General features: G+C 40.6%; 1 protein-coding gene across 6 annotated transcripts in view; it reads right to left on the bottom strand.

Moving 5' to 3' along the window:
* Positions 1-410: 410 nt before the first annotated feature.
* SNRK (SNF related kinase) overlaps positions 411-23136 on the bottom strand; it is a 76524-nt gene continuing 53798 nt past the window's right edge. For all 6 annotated transcript variants that reach the window (XM_048838686.2, XM_048838687.2, XM_048838688.2 and 3 more), the window contains 3 exons: positions 20600-20812; positions 13259-13393; positions 411-4327 (listed from right to left, as the gene is read on the bottom strand). In XM_048838686.2, the coding sequence (XP_048694643.1) occupies positions 3109-4327; positions 13259-13393; positions 20600-20812 (1567 nt within the window). In that variant the 3' untranslated portion in view covers positions 411-3108. The remainder of the gene's footprint in view (positions 4328-13258; positions 13394-20599; positions 20813-23136) is intronic.

Genomic DNA, 23136 nt, shown 5'->3' with positions numbered 1-23136 from the left:
AGCCTGCTGTCTCTTGTGCAGGTTAAGCATGCACTGAGCACATCTACTGGGACAGACCCTGCTTAGATTGACAATCCTGTTAGGGCATAAGTATGAGCTTCACTGCTGAGCAGCTAGATGACATTGCGCATACCCAACCAGTGAAAATTTAGGCACCTAGAGGGATAGGGGACAGCTGAGTGATGGTTTTGTAAATGTCAGCAGTGCCAAACTACTACTTTAGGCACTTCCGTGAATCTAGCCTCATGTTGCAAAGACTTCCCCGTCTGTTTGAACCAGACACCACCACCACCACCGTTTCATATGTTCTGAAAAGTGATACTAGAGCAGAAGAGATTTTATTTCACCCCATAGTGTAGAATGAATAGTCTGATTTAGCAAATTGTATAAAGTTGACATGGAAAACAAAGTTTATGCACCAATCAAGATGTCATTTTTATTAACTGGATTTTCCATTTCTGACACACACCGTGAATGTTTACACAATGAAGAAAGCCAAACATTGCTGGAAGCAACCGACAAGATCAGCTGATATTTCTGTACCCTCTTAACACACACATTCTTTCTTGGTGAGAAGTTATTTAATTCTGTTCTATTTTATTTTTACTGCTACACTTAAAATTCTGTGTCAAGATTGTCACATCTTAAATACAGATAAAGTTTCTAAAGGTACATTTATATATACACACGGAGAAAAATACAAGACTAATTGTTTTTCCACAATATTTAATTTATATGCTACCATAACTATATGCAACTTTTAAAGACAGGTTAAGGGGTACAAGAAACTGTTTACTCGCTCTAAATAGTTTGGTCCAATATTATTTTAATGTAGTGGTTATTCTCTCCCTTCCTTTTACATGACAACATAATATAACATACAACACATGCACAATCATTCACCTATGAACAAATGGATAAAAGGATAACACTCAGACTAACTTTTGTACACCCAGAAGTTCAACCAACCATACACAACTAATAAGGCTATAATACAGCTATGCAGCATAAATGGTCAACACTGCTGTTCTAAAGTGAGCACCATATATACATCTGTATATAAAAACATTGGAAACAAAATACACCTGGGGTTAGTTAAAAGGTGCCATTCCAAGGCTGTACATAATATCAGGAAAGTATTTACAATACTTGGAAAAAAAAGCTGCAATAGTTTATTGCCAATGCCCTTTATAAACTTTTCTCTTACTTTTAATATAGATGTTATGCTCACTGTCTGTGAACCACACATCTTATTTCTGGCCCTTTATAAGATCCCTGCTCAAAAATATCAAGCAAATGTGTTCTATGGCTTCACCCACACATCTCTTCTTGTAGCTTTCAGTTTATAAATATCACACTGACTGAACTGCAACTGTAGCTTAAAACTGAAAAGTTCCATAAAGTAAAATGTTTATCACTTGTTTTGTTTAGGGAGCAGAATGTATAATCCCTAGCTAGGCTAGCCAGTAAAAGTACTCGGTGCAATATAGATTGTCCTAATAAAATGTATCATACTAATTAAGAAAAGCCAGTGTGAACTACAGAGATTATGACCAAATGTAATGCAGTTCTTTGGTGCTCTACTCGCTCTACGGTGTCCATGAAATGCATTGTATTTGACCATTGTGTAAAAATGTTACAATATGCTAAACAGTGTAAACTCCTCGCAGACCATTCAATGTCTGGCTGGGGTGCTGCTACATAATACCACCAATTTTTACTAGCATTGCTTTGAAGACCCAGTGCACAGCATGAAAAAATAAAACATTCTTGCCCTTCCCAAAATTAGGAATCTGCAATATATTTTATTCTAGATAATAAAATTCCACAAAAAAGTTAGTTCATCTGGTCAAAAGTAACCTTTTGTACAGAAATATTCTAACACACGAATTTGCCATTATTTTAATGGCAATGGGGACACAAAATGGAAAAGCTAATAGCTTTAAAGAACGTGGAAGGGTATTTTCTTATGTGCCCAATTTTTAGTTTTTGTAAATATTGGACTTGATTTTAATAGAAAATGAGAGTACTGAGGGAAATTAACAAAACAGAATAAATACAGGAGACAACACAACATATTAATTCCTGACAAGAGCCAAAAAGTCTAATGATGAGGAAAATTTTTATCGGACAATAATACTGATTAATTTAAATTTGCATCCAATTATTTAAACATTTTCCATTCTTTATTGCATTTTGAGATCTAAGGGTCACACTCAGAATAAGAAGTGCTAAAATATTTAAGGTAATTGTCATGATAGACTACTACTAACGGAAGTAATGTATACAAACTATTTATTTTCAGTTAGAATGTAAAAACTCAGAAGTAGATTTTATAATTTACCTTTGTTATATTAAAAAAGAAGATTGTCTGCTTGTAATATTAACACATTTCTATGGGAAAAAGCTGCCTTACAAATCTAGTTGCTTTTTAAAAAAATCTTGCCTATAGGAAAACAAGATCTTTTCAGTTTGATTTTGAGCCACAACTTTAACCATATAGCTTAAGACAAATAGGTGTGGGTTTAAAATCATAGTTTAAGATCACTAATTTTCAGTGCATCTTTGCTTTGTACAAGCCTTGGAACATCTGAAAGCTCCCTGAGGAGTTTTCAGCATCAAAACATTATTGCTTTGGTTCTGTTTCAGACACACAGAAGTATGCCACATATCACATATTTTAGATATCACAGAAGGTCAGAACAAGAATTAACATTTCACAAGCAAACAAAAGCTTCTCTCTCTCTCTCTCTCTCTAGTTTAAGTGCAGAATATGAAACTTCCAAGTGCTACATTTACACTAGGATCCAGATATACATTTTAATTTAATCCAGATCTTCCATAGTAAAATTATATGTGTAAAAATTACACAATAAAATAGTCTATTATGTTGGGAAAGAAAGATGTATTGGCTAGCAGCATGCACAAAGACCATGCATTGTCATACCATCAAGCAAACACAAAATTTAAATGTAATAAATAACTGCTCATAAAGCCCACTTTAAAATATTAAGACAAAAAAAGGGGTTCATTGAAATAAGGTGTTCACAGCTCTGAACAGGAAGAATGGTGTTGTCAAGTAGATTGAGCTATTAAGTCAGGTCACTGTCAAATGACCTGACAACAACTAGTTTGACTGGAGGTACACAGCAGTCCCTCCTTGGGGTTCCGCTGAATATTCACAGATATAGTCTTTTCACAGAGAGGTAGTTGTAGCACATTATTTTTCAAGTTCTTACTCTTTATCCGTTCCAACGCATTTGCTGTGTCTGACATTTGGTCAGAAAAGAATTTTATGCTGCCCAAAGATGAGGCTGGATTTGCACTCCCAGTAGAACTTATGCACATTTTCCACATTGATTTCTCTTGCACTTTTACACTGGAAAAGGACAGATTGTTTTGAGGATCAATAATGTATTTAGTGCTGCCATGAATCTGCGAACCTAAGCAAAGGCTCATCAATTTTAGGCTTTCAACCAGGTCCCCTGCACTTCTAGACGATAACTGCATTGAGTTTCCAGATCCAGCACATTTACGAGTAGAACCTGAAGTGTTATTAGTGCTACCACTGGAGCCTGTGGAGGGACTTCCCCCACTTTTGGTGTTATCACTAGGGCTTGTTTTGTCTACGCCTCCATTTCCATTGCTTGGTTTGCTCTGTCCACCACCGTCTCCTTGGTTCCCAGGTGGCCCTTCGCTACTATCCCGTCTATGCCAGGAGTATGTAAACCCACTATCTTTATCTAGCCGTCTCCTACTTTCTGAGTCATCATCACTAGTTTCTGAGCTACTGCAACTAGACCCCCGACCCTGGCTTTTCCTTCTGTGGTAGCGCTTATGCACTGTGCTCGGTGAAGCAATATTCATTTTTAACCTGCTGAGCTTCGGGGGCAAGTTCTCATCCATGTCAAACTCATCATCTGACTCCCCTTCCTCAAATATTTGATTGAGGACTGGTGCACTCTTCCTGGAAGTGAGACGATTTGTAACTGAAGGCTTGCGGCGCAAAACAACTTGAGTTGAAAGAGAAATGGGTTTCTTATCTTCTTCATCTTCCTCTTCGTCTTCTTCTACTCTAAACAAGCACTTCCGGCCACTAGTGGTGGGTTTTAAGCTCACTGAAGGAACCACTGAAAGTGCTGGCCCAGCTAATTCAGGGATATCCTCTTTCTTTGCTGAATCGCCAAGTGCCTTACTTCTGTGACCATTAAGAACATTTTCAGCAGTGCGAGCTGGAGACTGAGGAACAGTTGCATGGGAGAGAGGAGAAGCTGTAAGGTCATCCTCCAGGTCCTGGGGTACATCGATTTTTGTTGGCCATGATTGCCTACGTAAGAGATTGTGAAGGGAAAAAAGAGTAAAATTAGATTTGACTGATAGCTTAAGAATACACAATATAAAATCGTCACAGTATACAGAGATCATAAAGGCCACAGCAATTATCCTACTTGGCAAGCCAGTACAATTTATAAATAGTCATTTTAAAGAAAACTTAAGAAAAATGATAAATATAATTTAAATTGGTTGTTGCCAATTTAGAGATCTGCAAAATCCATGACAGCTCTCAGAAAACAAATTGAAAAAAACTTTCTTCAAACGTCACAGAAAACACTAAATCAAATGTTTGTGGGAGGTCTAGAATCAGTATGCACTTGGCAGGGAGGGTCCTGTTCCTGGAGCTTTTCAAACACAATCTAAGAATGACGGTATTGTAGACAAGGTTAATCTGGAGCTTTTTTATTCTTTCCAGTCTTCAATCAACAATATAAAAGCCATCAATTCAATGGCTTTGTATTTGCTCAGACATATTGCTAGTTTTCATCTTCTCATTCACATATTTTAAACCATTAATTCAGAAAAAAATGACATTTTCAGATGTCAGTGTCTTTTTTTCTGAACATATGGTCTAAGTTTGCTTTTACAAAATTGCCTTTACTTAAAGTACACGAATACAGCTGATAGAAATTTTTTACTTTAGAATTTAAACTGTAACACGGTTGATGTACTGCCACTGACTAAATCAATTTCTCCTAGTCATTTCAATATTCAACCAACAAGTCATATGAGTCCAGGCAACAAAAAAACATGATATTTTCCAAAGACATTTTATCTGTAATTGAGTGGAACTTTGAATGTAATATGACTGTGTATTCAGCACAAACCTCAAATCAAAGCAGCTATGAAAGAAATGACACTTTAAAAGGTTGCAGAAGAGTTTTTCAACTAAAGGTTGGGGGAAGCCAACAGGTGCAGAGGAGCACACGGTCAAGGCAGACACATCCATTAGAGGAGTACTTATTAAAGGGGTTACTCCAAATCACAGTAAAGAAGAGAGGATAGAAGTTGACAAAGTACAGGTAGGAACTGAATAGAAACAGTCAACAACAAAAAAGAGTCCCATTCAATTATGTCCCATGAAGGCAGATAAATATTAAGATGGGTGAACTTCAGTGTGTGGTATTAAATTAGGATATTGATATAATTGACATCACAGAAACTTGGTGGAGCAAAGATAATCAATGAGACACGGTAATACCAGGGTATAAAATATATAGGAATGAGAGTAGGTTACGCTGGTGGGGGAGTGTCACTATATCTGAAAGAGAACAAAGTGTCAAATATAGTAAAAATCTTAATTTAATAGAGCAGTACCATAGAACAGTCACAAGAGTAAAATACCTGCAAACTGCACAGAAACTTTAAAAAGAGGTTCAAACTAAATGCATACCCCAATTAAAGAAACAAAAAACACTAAGACCATCAAAAAATGCCACTATGCTAAACAAGAGTAAAAGAGGTGGTTAAGACAAAAAGGCATCTTGTAAAAATTGGAAGTCAAATCCTACTGAGGAAAATACAAAGGAGCATAAATTCTGGCAAGTCAAGTGTAAAAGTATAATTAGGCTGGCCAAAAAAGAATTTGAAGTGCAACTATAAGACGACACAAAAACTAACAGCAGGTTTTTTTAAGTACATCAGAAACAGGAAGCCTTCCAAACAATCAGTGGGGCCACTGAACGATCAAGCTGGTAAAGGAGCACTGAAGGAAGACAAGGCCATTGCGGAAAAGCTAAATGAATTCTCTGCATCGGTACTCACTGAAAAGGATCTGAGAGAGATTCCCACACCTGAGCCATTCATTTTAGGTGACAAAGCTGCGGAAATGTCTCAGATTGTGATATCAATAAAGGAGGTTTTGGAACAAACTGATCAATGAAACAGTAATAAGTCACCAGGTCCAGATGGTATTCATCAAAGAGTTCTGTAGGAACTCAAATACGAAACTGCAGAACTACTAACTGTGGAATGTAACCCACTGCTTAAATCAGCCTCTGTACCAGATGACTGGTGCATAGCTAATGTGACATTGATATTTAAAAAAAGACGCCAGAGGTGAGCCTGGCAATTTCAGGCAATTAATCCTAACTTCAGTACCAGACAAATTGGCTGAAACTGTTGAGAACAGAATTAACAAACATAAATAAACACAACATGTCAGGGAAGAGTCAACAAGGTTTTTGTAAAAGGAAATCATGCCTCACCAATCTATGAGAATTCTTTGAGGGGTTCAGCAAGCACATGGACAAGGGTGATCCAGTGGACATAATAAACTTGGACTTTCAGAAAGCGTTTGACAAGGTCCCTCGCCAAAGGCTCTCAAGCAACGTAAGGAGTCATGGGATAAAAGGGAAGGTCCTCTCATGGATCATTAACAGACTAAAAGACAGAAGACAAAGGGTAGGAATAAAGGATCAGTTTTCACAGTGGAGAGAGGTAAATAGCAGTCCCCCACTCCCAATCATCCCCAAGGATCTGTACTGGGACTTGTGCTATTCAGCATACTCATAAATGATATAGAAAAAGGGGTAAACAGTGAGGTGTCAAAGTTTGCAGACTATACTAAATTACTCAAATAGTTAGGTCCAAAGCAGACTGCGAAGAGTTACCAAGTGATTTCACCAAACTGGGAGACTAGGCAATGAGATGACAGATGAAATTCAGTGTTGATAAGGGCAAAGTAATGCACATTAGAAAAAACAATCCCAACTATACATACAAAATGATGGGGTCTTAATTAGCCGTTACCACTTAAGAAAGATCTTGGAGTCGTCATACTTAGTTTTCAGTGTGCAGTGGCAATTCAAAAAGCTAACAGAATATTAGGAACCAGTAGGAAAGGGAAAGATAAGACGACAGAAAATATCATAATGCCATTCTATAAATCTATTGTATACCCACACCTTTAATATACATGACGTTCTAGTCATCTCATCTCAAAAAAGATATATCAGAACTGGAAAAAGTACAAAGAAGGGCAACAAAAATGATTAGGGGCATGGAACAGTTTCCACATGAGGAGAAATTAAAAAGATTGGGGATTTTTCAGCTTGGAAAAGAGAAAACTGAGGGGAGATATAATAGAGGTCTATAAAATCACCAATGGTGTGGAGAAAGTGAATAAGAAAGTGTTATTTACCCCTTCACACAACACAAGAACCAGGAGTAACCCAAAGAAATTAATAAGCAGAAGATTTAAAATAAAGATAAGGAAGTATTTCTTCAGTCAACCTGTGGAATTCATTGCCAGGGGGTGTTGTGAAGGCCAAAAGTATAACCGGGTTCAAAAGAGAATTAGATAAATTCAGGGAGGCTAGGTCCATCAATGGCAATTAGCCAAGATGGTCAGGGATGGAACCACATGCACTGGGTGTCCCTAAACTCTTGACTGCTAGAAACCGGGACTGCATGACCAGGAGTGGATCACTCAATAAAGTACACTGTTCTATTCAATCCCTCTGAAGCATTTGGCACCAGCCACTGGTGAAAGACAGGCTAGATGGACCACTGGTCTGACCCAGTATGATTCTCAGTACATCAGAGCAGTGCTTGGTTCACCCGAGGATGGGTTACAAACATGGCTTTCTGACACAAACTGGGAGGTGGGGGAGGTAGTGGTATTCTTCTGTGCTCCACCTACATCAGACACTGCTCACAGTTGATTAGGCAGATTTTCACACTATGATCATGTATGTATGCTCTCTGCGCTCAGCTCCACTTAGTGGGGTCTAGATGCATCCATGGGCTATGCTGGGCTCGGCTTCCCCTCTGGGAGGCTCGAGTGTCCCACTGGGCCTTCGTGAGCTTGGCTACCCCTTAGGAAGGGCACAGATGCTCCAATGAGCTCTACTAGACTCCTCCTTGATTTGAGGACAGAAAAAGTGGTGATATCTTCCAAAGCCACTCACTGGGGGTGCCCCTGTGGAAATGTTCACAATAGACTCTTCTCCTTTCTGATGTGCTTTGGTGACTTGGACATTTAAAGTATGACTGGCAACTAAGTTAGCACCCAGTAAGATGAATGGGATAGTTCAGACCTCTCAGAGGTGTGGTTTCAGGCTCTGCAAATGTAGGAAAATGTCACTACACATCAATGGTATTTTCAAGAACAAGGTGGAAGTATGAAAGGGCCATTACATTGTAACAGTTGAATGTGAGCCCTGGTACGGCAGTCACAAAGCCCCTCTAAGTTGTGCCAGGTTGTAATAGCACACTAGGGAGCATGCTGCAGCCTACCTCCTCCCAACCCTTATGTTCGCTTCATGATATTTGGGAAGTTTCCCGTAACAGAGGACTATTGGAGCTGGCTGGGGATCTGGCCCTCTATATTTGTAATATTAGCATGTGTTATCAAGGTCTCCCTCTAGCCAGTAACATGCCATTCATTCTGTTAGCAAGTAAGAACAAGCTAGAGTCCTGATATGTTGTATGCTTGGTATTTTAAAATGCTATTCTACAAACATCACTAGTTCACAAAATAGACCTTAAGAAATAAACTAGAGACACATAATACTTAGCTTAGAAAATGAGTATCTAAAACATTTGCAAAAAGAGACAGTGATTTAAGAATGGACTGTGGTGTCAATGAAATAGGAGTTTTGAGACATTGTGTGTTGTCAGTGATAAAGATAAAAAGAACAATGGGATCTTGATAGTATCATCATCATGACTAGGGAACATTTTATTCTCATTAATTACAACAGGGAAATAGCGACTGTATAATTTCTACAACAATTTTCTTATTTTCTGTGATTTCCAATAGGTTTGAGATGACAGAAAAGCTCCAACCTGTGAGTCAGTTAAAAATAAGTTTCCAAATATGTCTTAACTGCAAAATCAAAGTTATGCAGCAGTCCGTCTTTTCCCTACAAGGCCTTTATTTTGGTAGATCTTTTGGATCAAGGACAATATCTACACAACAAATAACGCTCTCAAAACTACTTGGAGCTGTAAGAGCCAACTATCCATAAAAGTACGTAGCTCTGCTTGTCACATGGAGCAAAGGAATATTTGCAGGGCAGGCATTAAACAAACTACTCCATTCATTTCTACCAGCTCACCTCAGTCTTGATATAAAATAACTTACTTACTTCAGTTCTTGACATCTCCTAAGCAGACACTACCAGGTATAATGAAATATTTTTTTGGTCCACATTAATATTTCAACTCAGAATTCCAGCACTGCATACCTCCCCACATTTCAGGTCGGAAAAGCATGATGGGTCCTGCCTCTAATGGATGGGGAATTGAGTGCAGCCACAGAAGGGGGAGGAGGGTTGAACTGCAAGTCTATCCTGCTCTCGCCCCACAGCTGTCCTGTTCCATGGGGCTGGCTGGGCTCAATTCCTCTCTCTGGTGGTTGGCCTGGCCCCACTGATAGAGGAGCGGGGGGAGAAAGGAATATGGCCAGGGCAAATCTGAGTGAGTGATACTGCAACCTCATGTGCCACGGCCAGGTTGTAACACCTGGAGCAGGGAACCAAACCCCACCAGCCCCAGAGGACAAGAGCCGCTTCAACTGGAACAGGGGTTTTGCAGGACAGCCCTGCAAAAACCAGGACTGCTGGGAGGTCTGAAAGTCAGTGCTATAAAACAATCTTTTAAAAACATCTGTCATTTCAAAGGCATATTCAGGGTTTTCAGTTTATGGTGCTTAGTTTTTTTGACTGTTCTAACAGTAAACACTGAAAAATTTGAGTATTCTATTTGGATTTATTTTGAAAATGCACAGATTCTTTCATCTTATTTCATGTAAAATAAGAACAGGGTATCCTGGGAGTGTCAGAATGAAAGGCCATGGTACTACAATAGAAGAGAAATAATCTCTTCAACAGCAAGATCAAAATGATTTAGGGGTTTATAGCTAAAAAATGAACACTTAATTGCACCCAGCAAATAAACTGTCAGCCAGTGCAGACCATGCAGTACAAATACGTTTCCTGCAGCAAAGACCACTAAGTGAGCTCAGTAAGTGAACTGAAGTTTTCAAATGGCCTTTGGAAGAAGCTGCATACAGTGTGTAAAGCCACCAAAGCTGTAAACCTAGATCAGAAACAGCAGGCAAACTCCTCCAGTCAAGGGAGCTGAACTAGTGTTAACTAGTTCTACAAATGTATCCCCCAGTCTACAGCAATTTCAGCCTTGTCTGGGTTGAGTCTCAGTTAATTAGCCCTCAGCTGCCCCAGCTGGCTTCAATGAAGTGGGGGTATAAAATGGAAAGATGTCACAACCCACATTTCCCCATTATTCTTCCTAATGACTCCCTATATATGTTGAATGGTAAGGATGACAAAATGGAATCCTGCTTGAGATAACCCTTGGAACAGAAGAGCAATTGCCCGATACCATCCTTGGATTCCAAGGATGGAGCCTCTCAGGAGTATCTTTATTTCCACCCCCTGGAGTCCAGACCTGGGTTAACCATTCTGAAGGCAGGCAAGAGATAAAAAAGAATCAGCACAGGCACCTGATTTTTATCCATCACTGAAAGGAAGTTAGCGACGACCACTCTGTACTATACCCAGGCCTAAAGACACAGCCACTGGAAGGGAGGGAATCAAAGATTTCAGAAATACAAATATTGATGGAACTACCTCAGCACAACCTCCATAATCTTTCCTAAAATGATAATCAAGACAGAGCAATAACTCAAAGATGATTCTCAGTGTCAACAGATCCTTGCTCAGGGAACCCCTAACAGCAGCAGGCTTGCTGCCTACATCTCAATCAACACATTAACGCCACCAAACAAAACTCAGAGTTTAGGGGGAGAGGGTACCTCTTCCCCCATGAATATTTTAAATATAGCAGAAACTTTCAATTTAGCATGTTCTCACTAAAATCCTCTCCGTTTCTTTCTTCAGCATAAATTTGAACCTAAATCTAAAAATGCAAAAGAATTAAAGGCTGGGTGAACACACCAATACCAACTACATACACAAAAGCAGCAGCAGATTTCTCCTATCTTTTCCACATGAGATGGAGCAATCACAGATTTCAGGAGCATTGCTGACAGTTATTACATCTTTTACTCCTGAGGGAATTCTGCGCCAAAAAAATTAAGTGTACAATTTTTTAAAATTCTGCAAAATTTTTAAAATTTTATTGGTCAATAAATAAATGTGACTCCAGCATGGCAGTGGGGAGCACAGGCCACTGGCTACATTGAGGTGGGAGATCAGCCTGAAGCCCTCACCTCCCCTGGTGCAGGGACTCAGCAGTGAGGCTGCACCTGACCCTGACACAGTACAAGGGCTGGGCCTGCCCCAGAAACATCCCAGGGCCCTGTCCCTCTGTGCCAGGTGCACCAGGCGTGGCTGGGCAGGCTCAGCCAGCAGGATGCAAGTGTGGAGGGATCCTGGTGTGCAGTGAAGGTGTCTGTGTGTGGCAATCTGGGTGCTGGCAGCTCAGTGGGAGATCTGGATGCACAGGGGCTCATTGGGGGGTTCCTTGGGCAATGGGACTCCGCAGGGGATCCAGGTGATGGTAGTTGGGCTCAGTGGGGGGTCCAGGTGCTGAAGTAGTGGGGCTTGATGGGGTGGGGGTCCAGGTGCAGCTGGTTAGGGCTCAGTGGGGTGGAGGGTCTGGGTGTGGGGAGCTTGTCCGAGGGGTCCAGGTGTAGGGCTTGTCAGGGTGAGGGTTCGATGGGCCTGCTTAACAAGGGAGCCCCAGCTGCTGTCGAGGAGATGCCGTATGCTGGGCTCCCGCTTCCCCCTTCGATTCCCCTATCCCCTTTTCTTCTCCATCCCCCTCCCCTCACTGCCACATTCCCCTCCCCCTGCCCTATTCCACCCCTCTTCCTTCCCCTCTCACCTCCCTCATTTCCCCCCCAAGCCCCACCGCCGGCACTCACTGTTCCACAGAAAATAGGAAGGCTCCCAGCACACCGAAGGAGAGCCCAACTGGCACTAGGGACCTAGGAGGCTGTGTTCAGCTGTAGAGTCAGCGGAGCCCAAGACACAGCCTCCAAGCTGGGCAGCTCTGCATTTGCAGAAACGGGGGAGGGGGCAGTGGCACATAACCCCGTGTGCTCCCCCATGCCTTGCCAAAAAAACTGCACTCGGTCATGCCTCCACCCTTGCACGGCTTCCCCTTGCCCCCCTGCCATTTTCTGTAGGGAAAAGAAGGAAATCTGCATGGGTGGGGGGAGGGGATTGCTGGTGAGCAGTCCAGCAGAATCTTCCCAGGAGTAATTTTTAATAGGATTATACAGATCAGTGTTTCTCAACCTTTTCGATACCAGGGACTGGCTTGCTGCCTTCCTAAACTGTGTCAGGGAAATTCCAGGGACCAGTACCCATCCACGGAACAGTCTTTGAGAGACACTGACAGATAAACGAAACTTACTTATGTTGAAAACATTTTTATTCCTAAAAATCAGTTTAGCTAAGAAATAAATCAAGTAGAGTGAAGACAGCCATTTCAACATGTTTCCTTAATCAATAAATAATCTAACTTGTTAAAAAAAATCTCAAAACGTATGTCCTTTTTAAGGGCTTCGTCCTGAGAAGTATTTGAATTAACCTAGATTTACTGAAACCCAGAACACGACCTGACAACTAAATCCTTATGTAAACTTCAGTTCAGCTTTTCCTTTATGATAGATCCCCATCAGCACCGGAGTGCAATTAGGGAATTACACCATCAGAATAGTTTTTACAAAGTGGAATTTAAACCAACAGAAGGAAATCATACCAAATAATTTCTCTATCAGACATAATACAGGTATGACACTTTGAACATGACCTCCCCATGGCAGATATAAAAATCTATTCTAAAGCTTGTTTATATTTCAGCTGCACTTCCAAACGTTTTGGGGGAACAAGCAATGAAATAATATTTTTCTGTTTTTAACGTTATCTTGGAATTTCAAAACATTCTGATTAAATTGACTAAAGCACTGAAGTGTCTAAATGCTCACCTGAACTGAGCTTTGATGTTGCTAGGGCTTGCAGATCTGGTTTGAATTTCTTTCTCCTGTTTCTCTCTCAGAATCCTCTCAGCTAGTAAGAAGTAAGTAGCAGTGATATGATTGTATTTGTTAGTTTCCAGGGCCCTAAGGGAAACAAAGAAAAATGGAACACATCACACACCAATGATTTTCTAGAATTGGACACATAGCTGACACAACTTAGAGTGCCTCACACAGAAAGTTCCTGAAAGTTCCTGAAAATAGAAATTAATATTTTTGACATCTTGAAACATGGTTTTTGACTTATTAGAAATGGGGCAACCAAATATGGCAAATTCAATAATTAGCTTTGGATATATTTAGAAAAGCATCCAAAGGCTAAATAAGTTTTCCTCTGTTACACATATTTAAGCAATAACATTAATTGAATATGAGTTTGTGTTCCGAAAATGGCCTCTCCCACTTACAGACAAATGCTGAGGTGAAGTGGAAACATTTAGTTTTGAAGCAGCTTGAGCAAAATCTCACATTCCCCTCAGTGTTGTCGTAGCAAACTTGCAACAAAATTGAACTTTTAAGGTTACTAAAGGCGTTTCCTAGACACTATAATCTACCAGAAGATCTAAAATAATGGGTTTAATGTGGTTTTTCATGGCCCTTGAAAGTTTAAGAGGCCTTTCCGAAGCTACTGCATATATATAAAATACTTTTAGAAATAAAACATTTAAAGCTTCTAAATCCTAAATGTGCTTTTTTTTAATTGTTTAAAAAGACTTCAGGTTACAGAGAATTCACCATTTACACCAGTTTAAACCTGTAAGTGACCTATGCCCCATACTGAAGAGGCAGGCAACCTCCACCCCAGGTTTCTGCCAATCTGACCTGGGGGAAAATTCCTTCCTGACCCCAATATGGCGATCAATTAGACCCTGAGCATGTGGGTAAGACCCACCAGCCAGACACCTGGGAAATAATTCTCTGTAGTAACTTGGAACCCTCCCCATCTAGTGTCCTGTCTCTGGCCGTTGGGGATTTTTGCTATTGGCAGTCACTAATAGGCAACTTGCCATTCATTGTAGGAGATCTCACCATCCCATCCCCTCCATAAACTTATCAAGCTCAGTCTTGAAGCCAGTTAGGTTTTCTGCCCCCTTGGAAGGCTATTAAACATTCATTGTTTTAAAAAAGTTTTACTGGTGCAAAGTTTTACTTGCTTTCCTACAATTTGACTGGATAACAAATTCTATTTTTATTACACAATAACTTTTGAAAAAAATTGAAAATTTAAATTTAAAATCATTAGATGAGTAATAGTTTTAGTAATATTGTATAACAAAGCAATGTTTACAAAAATTACTTGGAAGGAAAACCCCAAAATAAACTTTGCACAAAAACAGCCTCGCTTTTTAAGGTAACAGATGTAGCACAAATCAGAATAATCATTTTATATTTTAAAGAGATCTAAGAGTTACTTAAAACCACAGAAAGCTTTTAGAGTAATCCAACACCACTGAGACTGATTTTTTAAAATCTTTATTCTAAGTCTGTGTCTATAGTAGCCATTTTCTCTTTAAAATTTCCCATCATTGTAAATACTTATTAAGCTCCACCAGTAACAGGGTGGATCTGATTTAAATCGCTAGTCAGGAAGACTCTATTTATTCATGGTTTTCTACATAAAAGTGCATTCTTGTTCGTTGTTATAACCTTAATACATACTCTTCACAACTCAGAGATAGATGTAGGTTTCATTTTTTAGAAGGTACACACTATACATTTTTAAACAGTGATTTATTTTGAAAACTTTTCAGGTTAGTTTTACAGCTATATCTGAAAATGAATGATTGTTTGGTTATTTCATTTACCAAAGGTAACTGAAGCAGATATTTATGAAGTCACTGGGAGGTGAACTATCTCCAGTTCAACAGGTTAATCACTGATATTTGGAGGATTTTCTTGCCATGCTGTATTAGGAGGAGAACATCATCAGACAGACATTTAAATTGTTTTATTTAAGTAAAACAACAAACGTTAAGTATTCTGGATTTTTTTCTTCAACAGCAAACATATTTTAACAAAACAAGCATATGTCCCTCGCTTCTCACATTTATCTCCAGACTTCTTCTCCTTGTCCAGATCTATTCCGCCCCCAACAATCTTCTTCTATTCATTGAACTTTTTGAAACTTTGCAAAGTTTGCAAAGATGGGCAAAGTTTCAAAAAGTTTGAGGTAAGTTTGAGAGAGGTAAGGGATTGACTCTGTGTACACAAATTTGCAGAGGGACAATAGAGTTGAGGTCTGTTATTACTCACCTCTATATATTATTTATTTATTTAAAAACATTTTTGGTGTTAACAAGCATGTTACCTCTGGAGACAAATCCACTGTTTGAGAACTGCAAAACTAAGCAACTCTGATGGTATCTTCTAGACCAGGGGTCTCAAATACGTGGCCTGCCGGGTTCTTTCGTGTGGCCTGCCAAGCTCCGATGCGCCCCCCCGTCCTTCTGCCTACCCCGTGGCGCCATGAGCCCTGCGCCGCTCCCTGAAGCGGCCAGAACCATGTCCCTGTGAGCCTGCCCTGGCCCCGGTGTGCGCCGCTGCCGCGCTAGGTAAGCGGCGCCGGGCCAGAGCCTGCACCCCTCCTGTACCCCGCCCCCCAACTCCCTGCCCACCCCTTGCCACATCCCACACCCCTCCTGCACCCCCTGGGGGCAGGGAGGGGGCAGAGTTGGGGTGGGGACTTCAGGGAAGGTGTTGGAATGGGGGCAGGGAAGGGGTGGGAAGATGCGGGGTAGGGGCGTCAATGATGCGGCTCTCAAGCCGCTGCACTAGTCCTTATGTGGCCCTCGTGGTCATTTGAGTTTGTGACCCCTGTTCTAGACTGAGCACTGAGTCCCATTGGGTAGGTAGAAAGATTAACCTAAATCCTCTGTACAGAAGCCTGTGGAACCCCATAAGATTGGGTCCCTAATCCATGAACTATTGGAACTCATTTACAAAATTTTTCTTAAACATTACATGAATACATTGTCATATATTGTTAGAATTTATAATCCCTTTTCCATAATGAGATATCTTTGAGCTATAACATATCTTAATTAAAACTATCTTTAGATAGGTTTTTTCCTCCTCCAAAAGCATTTTATCAAAAAAATCTGATTTAAATAAAAAATCAGATTTTTTTGATTAAAAAAAAAAACATTAATTTTTATCCACCCTGACCAGTAATAATACCCATGGAAGTGTTAGCGTAGACAGGACTCTAGGCAGCCATCAGCACACCACGTGATTGAACACTACTCAGATCTAGATGAGAAGGTGTTTAAAATGCTGATCGCTTGTCTATATTAGCACTCCCCATGACCATTAGCACCAACATAACTACTGACTCAGTTTGAACATTGAGAAATTACTAATTGTTATTTTTCCTCAACAAAATATGCCATGAGATGAGAGTGGGGAGTAAAAGAGGGATGGAATATATTTATCCATCCAACATTGAAATGGTGAGCACATTATACATTTAATATTGCTAATTATCCAAAATGTCAACAAACTGAACTAAACTGTTTTACAATTAGACATTAAGGTAAAAAGTAATATTTTATTAGTTTTACAACCAGAGAGTTAAAAATCCACAAAACGAATTATTTGCAGGGTGAACTCCAGAGATTAATGACGACAACAAAAAAGTCTTGTGAGGCAAGACTGCCATTTTGATAAAAATATTAGGATTTAGACAGAAACATTTCTGTAGAGATCCAGTATATAATTCCTGTGGTGTAACTAAGTTATACTTTATTTTGTTTTTGTGATCAAAATTTGAAATCGTAAAGTGGACTTTTTAAGTAGGATTTAAAATTATCTATAAAAGTTTTATAGCAGCATGTGTCACATAGCTTTAAAATTGAAAGATACTTTAAAACTGTAATACAGTATTAGAAATCTCTAATAAAACGTGTCTACCAAATTTACTCTATTTATCAGTTATATGCATAAATTTCACTTGTCAGAAACTTGTTCATAACACAGTATAATTTTAAAACTTGTCTACATTTGGCTGAAAAATGGAAGAAGAACAGATGGTCAGTGCTAGACTGAAGAAATACACCACACTCCATCAGTTAAACTTTGGTTCTACTCCGAAAAAGTGACCCAATGGCTTCATCAATGCTTATCAAATCCTCTCTGATGGCAAGCAATTTTAACAATTGTATCTATTTAACAGCCCTGAAAATTTACTGTGTGCTCCGGCAGTTAAGTTGTGTTCTTCCTTTCTCACACATCATCATCATCATCAAAACATTCTAACAGCCAAATTTTCCCTTCAGTTAACCTTTGTGCAATCCGTGTTATCTTCAAAGGCTTTGGTGAATTTAACAGGAGTCTTGTCTTTCCATTAACTTGGAGTCAGTCTTTTCCATTGACTTCAGTGGGCATTGGATCAGGCTTTAAATGAGGCCTTTAGTTACCCTGTACACCATCAGTCTTCACTGGGGTCTCAGAAACGTAAGAGGACATCCTTTGGCCTACAAAATATTTTACTGGCAATATGTGAGAGGGAAAGAAAAAACGGTTTTCTACCTTTTGTAACAGTTGTTCATGTCCATTCCAAGTAGGTGTGTTCATGCCACGTGCACAGTCAGAGGGTTTTTCCCCTAGCGGTACCCATCAGGTCACTGTGAGCCCCCTTGAGTCGCGCCTTCATGGCAGCATATATAGGTCCCTGCCAACCCGCCACTTCTTCAGTTCCTTCTTTCCAGATACTCTGACAGAGGGGAGGCGGCTGGGTATTGAAACGGATATGAGCAACACATCTCAAACAACAGTTACAAGAGGTAGGTAACCGTTTTTTCTTCGAGTGTTTGCTCATGTCTATTCCAAGCAGGTGACTCCCAAGCTTTATCTAGGAGATGGGGTCGGAGTTTATGGGATCGCTGATTATAGCACCGCTGTATCAAAAGCTGCATCATCACTGGCCTGCTGTGTAATGGCATAGTGCGATGTAAAGGCGTGGATCGTTGCCGCCCTGCAGATGTCCTGGATAGGAACTTGAGCCAAGAAAACCACTGAGGATGCCTGCGCCCTTGAGGAGTGTTCTGTCAGCGTGGGGGCAGGTATCTTTGCCAAGTCATAGCACACCCGGATACAGGACGTGATCCAAGAAAGGGTCCTTTGGAACGAGACTGGAAGCCCCTTCGTACACTCCACAATTGCAATGAAGAGTTGCATTGATTTTCGAAATGGCTTTGTTCTTTCAATGTAGAAGGCTAATGCTCATCTGACACCCAGGGAGTGTAGCATTCGTTCCCTGTTGCTAACATGGGGCGTAGGAAAGAACACAGGAAGAAAAATGTCCTGGTTTGCGTGGAATTGTGAAACTATCTTCGGGAGGAAGGCTGGGTGCGGTCACAGCTGCACCTTGTTTTTACAGAAGACCGTGTATGGGGGCTCCGAATTAAAGCCTTAAACTCGGACACCCTCCTGGCTGATGATATAGCTACCAAGAACACTATTTTTCAGGAGAGGTAGAGTAGGGAGAATGTTGCCAAGGGCTCGAAAGCAGGTCCTATCCGTCCAGAGAGCATAAGGTTGAGATCCCATGGAGGAGCTGGCTGTTTTACTTGAGGGTACAATCTGTCTAATCCCTTGAGGAAGTGGCTCACCATGGGGTTCACGAAAACCAACTGATTGGCTGCACTGGGGTGGAAAGCTGAAATAGCGGCCAGGTGCACTTTTATTGATGACACTGACAGACCTCGCTGTTTTAGATGCAGCAAAAAGTCTAGGATAAAGGAAATTGATGCCTGTAAGGGTGGAGTGTGCTTCTGTAATGCCGCAATGGAGAATCTTTTCCACTTGGCCAGATAGGTGGCCCTCATGGATGGCTTCCTGCTGTTAAGGAGGACCTCTCTAACAGGGTCTAAGCATGTAAGCTCCAAGGGGTTCAGCCATGGAGTTTCCATGCCGTGAGATGGAACGACTATAGATTGGGATGCTGGAGGCAGTCGTGTTCCTGGGTGATCAAATCCGGGACCAGAGGCAGAATTATTGGCGTGTCCGCCGACGGGTTTAGAAGCATGGTAAACCAGCATTGGCGAGGCCACACTGGTGCTATTAAGATCACTGATGCTCTCTCCCTTCTGATTTTTCAGCAATACCTTATGTACAAGTGGGAAGGGCAGGAAGCATATAGTAGGTGGTACTTCCAAGGGAAGAGAAAAGCATCTGCAAGCGAGCCCAGGCTGTGATTCAGGAAGGAGCAAAACTGGTGACACTTCCTGTTGTACTTCTTTACAAGCAAATCTATTTGGGGAAACCCCCACCATTAAAAGATGTTGATAACAACATCTGGGCAGAGGGACCACTCATGATTGTAAAATGACCTGCTGAAATGATCGGCCAGCTCATTCTGGGAACCTGGAAGGTATGATGCCTCTAGATGTATCGAATGGGCAATGCAGAAGTCCCACAGCTGGAGGACTTCCCAGCACAGGGGAGAGGAGCGAGGACCACCCTGTCTGTTTATATAGAATGTCGCTGATGATGTGTTGCGTACTGCTATTGACCGACACACATCTGGCCTGCAGATGGGCCTGGAACGTCTGGCAAGCAAGGCAGACCGCTCGTATCTCCCTGACATTGATTAGCAATGGAAGTTCTGCCTGAAACCAAAGGCCTTGAGTCTGCCTAAGTGTGCGCCCCCCCCCCAAAAAAACCCTAACTAATACTAAGTTTTTAACTATACAGAAACACTAGAGACAGTCCACTAGGGGATCACTTGCCATAGCAAGAGAAGAGCTGCTCTAACAATCATCACTGGCAGTAAGAAGAAACTGAAGAGGTGGCAGGTCGGCAGGGACCTATATACGCTGCCATGAAGATGCAACTCCAGGAGGCTCCACAGCTGACCCAACAGGTACCGATAGGGGGAAAACCTTCTGACGACTGTGCACGTGGTGTGCACACACCTACCTGGAATCGACATGAACAAGCACTCGAAGAAGAATCCAATTTAACTGGTGCTCATGGTGAATTTGACACTTTTTATTCGTAAACTGAACGGATCTGATAAGGAGTAAGTGAGACATTAAAAATAAAATCCTGTCTTTGCAGAATTATTTTTCAGAGTAGAACTGCACTTAAAATTAATTCATCAGATTAAATCTACACTACTTCAAGTAAAGAACTCTATCACAGGCTCAATATCTCCTGTGGGGCTTTGTCTCAGCATTTAGGAAGAAGCAGAAAGTCATTTTTCTGTGATTGCATTCAATTTTTTAGTAATTCTCAAGTTAAATATAACGTTAAAATCATCAAATTGCATGTAGAAAATTGGTAACTTACTCTACTATTGTATCTCGATCTGCTATATCGCCAAGGACCATGCGTTGTATTATACTATTGTGTTCTTCCTCAGAAAGGTTTTTGTATGAAACCAGAGGGATATTGTACTTTGTTGCAGGCGATGGGTCAACTCCTTGGAGCCATGGATGATTTTCAATCTCTTCCAAAGACGCTCTTCGCTTTGGGTCTCTCTGTAACATCCGTGTAATTAGACTAGGAACAAAAAATAAATCTATAAACAAAACGTACTAATATGTTCAGAAAGTAGCCATCACAACAGCAACACTAGGAAGAGGACTGTTTTCCTTTTGTTACTATGAGCTCATATTAGCCTCTTTTCAGACCTTCCAGTAAAAATAATGCAAGTACAGTGTGACTGGAACCTGAATCTGCACTCACAAAAATACTCTAAATGACAATGCAAAACTGAAATGAATAAAGCAACTGAATCATAAAAACTGCAGACATAGCAAACGCCACCATTTCCATTTGATTTACTTGAGCTCTTTCACCTCTACACTCTTCTGGACTTTCATTTTCTACTGGTTGGCACAGTACTTTTCAAGTCATGTCCCAAACTAGGTGGGCCTCTAGGTGCTACTCCAATATAAATGTTTTTTTAAAATTATTAATACATTTTTTGCTATTGTCATCAAATGTAAGGCATTACAAAGAATGTAAGAAAGACAAGGTGGGAAAGGTAATATCTCGTATTGGGTCAACTTCTCTTGGTGAAAGAGACAAGCTACTGAGCTTACACAGAGGTGTTCTTCAGATCTGGGAAAGGTACTCAGTGTCACAACTAAATAGAAGGGTGGAAGAGATAAGGAGTTAACACATGTTGCAAGAGACCGTTCAAGGTGAAATGACCAATTAATACCTCTACAATCATAGGACAAAGCAGGATTAGTGGTTACAGATTGTTGTAATGAGCCATAAACCCAGTGTCTTCATTGAGTCCATGATTTTTGGTATCTAGCAAAGTTATGAATTTCAGTTCCCAGGCTTGTCTTTTGAAGGTGTTGAGCTGGTTTCCTTTGAGAACAAGGACTCAGAAGTCAGATATGGAGAGATTGTTTTGTGAAGAAAGCGTTTACCCACAAGCGATTGGGTGTTTTTATCTTTTTTATGTGAGAGTTCACCTGAGAGCATAGTGACTATTTCATGTCACCCACAGACCAGGACGTACCAATTCTAAGCCCCTCATAACAACAGATGCAAAACTTGCAGACGTATCGCCACTGCTACAATAATCAATACCTCCACAACAAACCCTTCAAGATGCTTGGGTCCTATATGTGCTTATCACACCATGTGGTGCACCTTATCGAGTGCTTTAAATGCCCCAACAACAACTGTGTGGATGAAACAAGAGAATCACTATGCTCTCAAATGAACGTGTCCTTTTCACAAACAGAAGTCTGGTCAAATAAAAGATACTACCTCACCCACCATGATGTCTCTAATATTCTGGGATCAACACTGCTACAACAAAACTGCAAACAAAGAAAAGTGTGTTTTATTTTAAAGTAGGAACCAGGCCCTAAGTTCTTAAGTATCAGCAAGAGGAAGGGGAGCTGTCGAGAGAAAGAGCTGAGGACTCTGCAATGACAAGCTTTTTCTTTGTGGGTAGATGCTAAATCAAGTGATATGTCTCCAACTGCGAGCAGGCAGAAGTGTAACCCAAGCACAAACTGTCACAGAATGTATAGAGAATGGATATTGTATGACTAGCATATTTCTACTTGCCTAATGTATGCAGAACTTCAGTTTATGCCATGGCAAATGACAGCATTTGCCCCAATTTATCTGCTTTGCACAGGACATGGAGCTGGTGATGGAGGATGTTTAGTGTTGATGCTCCATTGGAACTTTAGCACTTCAAAATGTAGCAGAAAAGGTAAGGGGCACAGCTATGAAGGAATGCTTGAACTCACGTACCAAGCATGCTAGGCAGGACAACAATCTAACTACACGTTATAATGCAATGTATTCCACAAGTTATTTTTTGTTAAATACGGGAATCATGATATGAGTAGAGAAAGGAGTTACAAAGGAAAGAGGAGGTCCTATATTGCCTGCACTGTTGACTCCTAAAAACTGCCATGAAAAAGGAGGGACATATACTGAATATCATTAGTCTATCTTTTTCCCTTGTAATTTTTAAATTTCAAAGAGGACGGCTGGGTGGGACACAGGAAAATAAAGGACAGCTTTCTTCTCCTTTGCCAATATGGTCTCTGTCTCCAAAAGATGTGTTATGTATAGATAGTAGGTTTCCAAAGTTTTCACTCTACCTCGTATTGCACGTACAAAGGGGTGCAGAGCTTATCCATCAACTTTGCTATGCTTTCTAATGCATCACAAACATCCAAAGATTCTTTCACCCAAAGCAGGACCATCTCTATATCTTACTTACTGAGATTCTTAAAGTCTCTTCCCCAGGAGAAATGGTCAGAAGTGGTGGAGGGGGAAAAAAAAAATCACAATCTTTACTGCACATTTAGAATTGAAACCCACCGACACAGGACCTGGTA

Source organism: Caretta caretta, chromosome 2 (genome assembly GCF_965140235.1).
Source record: "Caretta caretta isolate rCarCar2 chromosome 2, rCarCar1.hap1, whole genome shotgun sequence".
In the NCBI taxonomy this organism is placed as follows: Eukaryota; Metazoa; Chordata; order Testudines; family Cheloniidae; genus Caretta; species Caretta caretta.
Note: the sequence above shows the minus strand (reverse complement) of the source record. Positions and strands in the feature narration are given on the sequence as shown.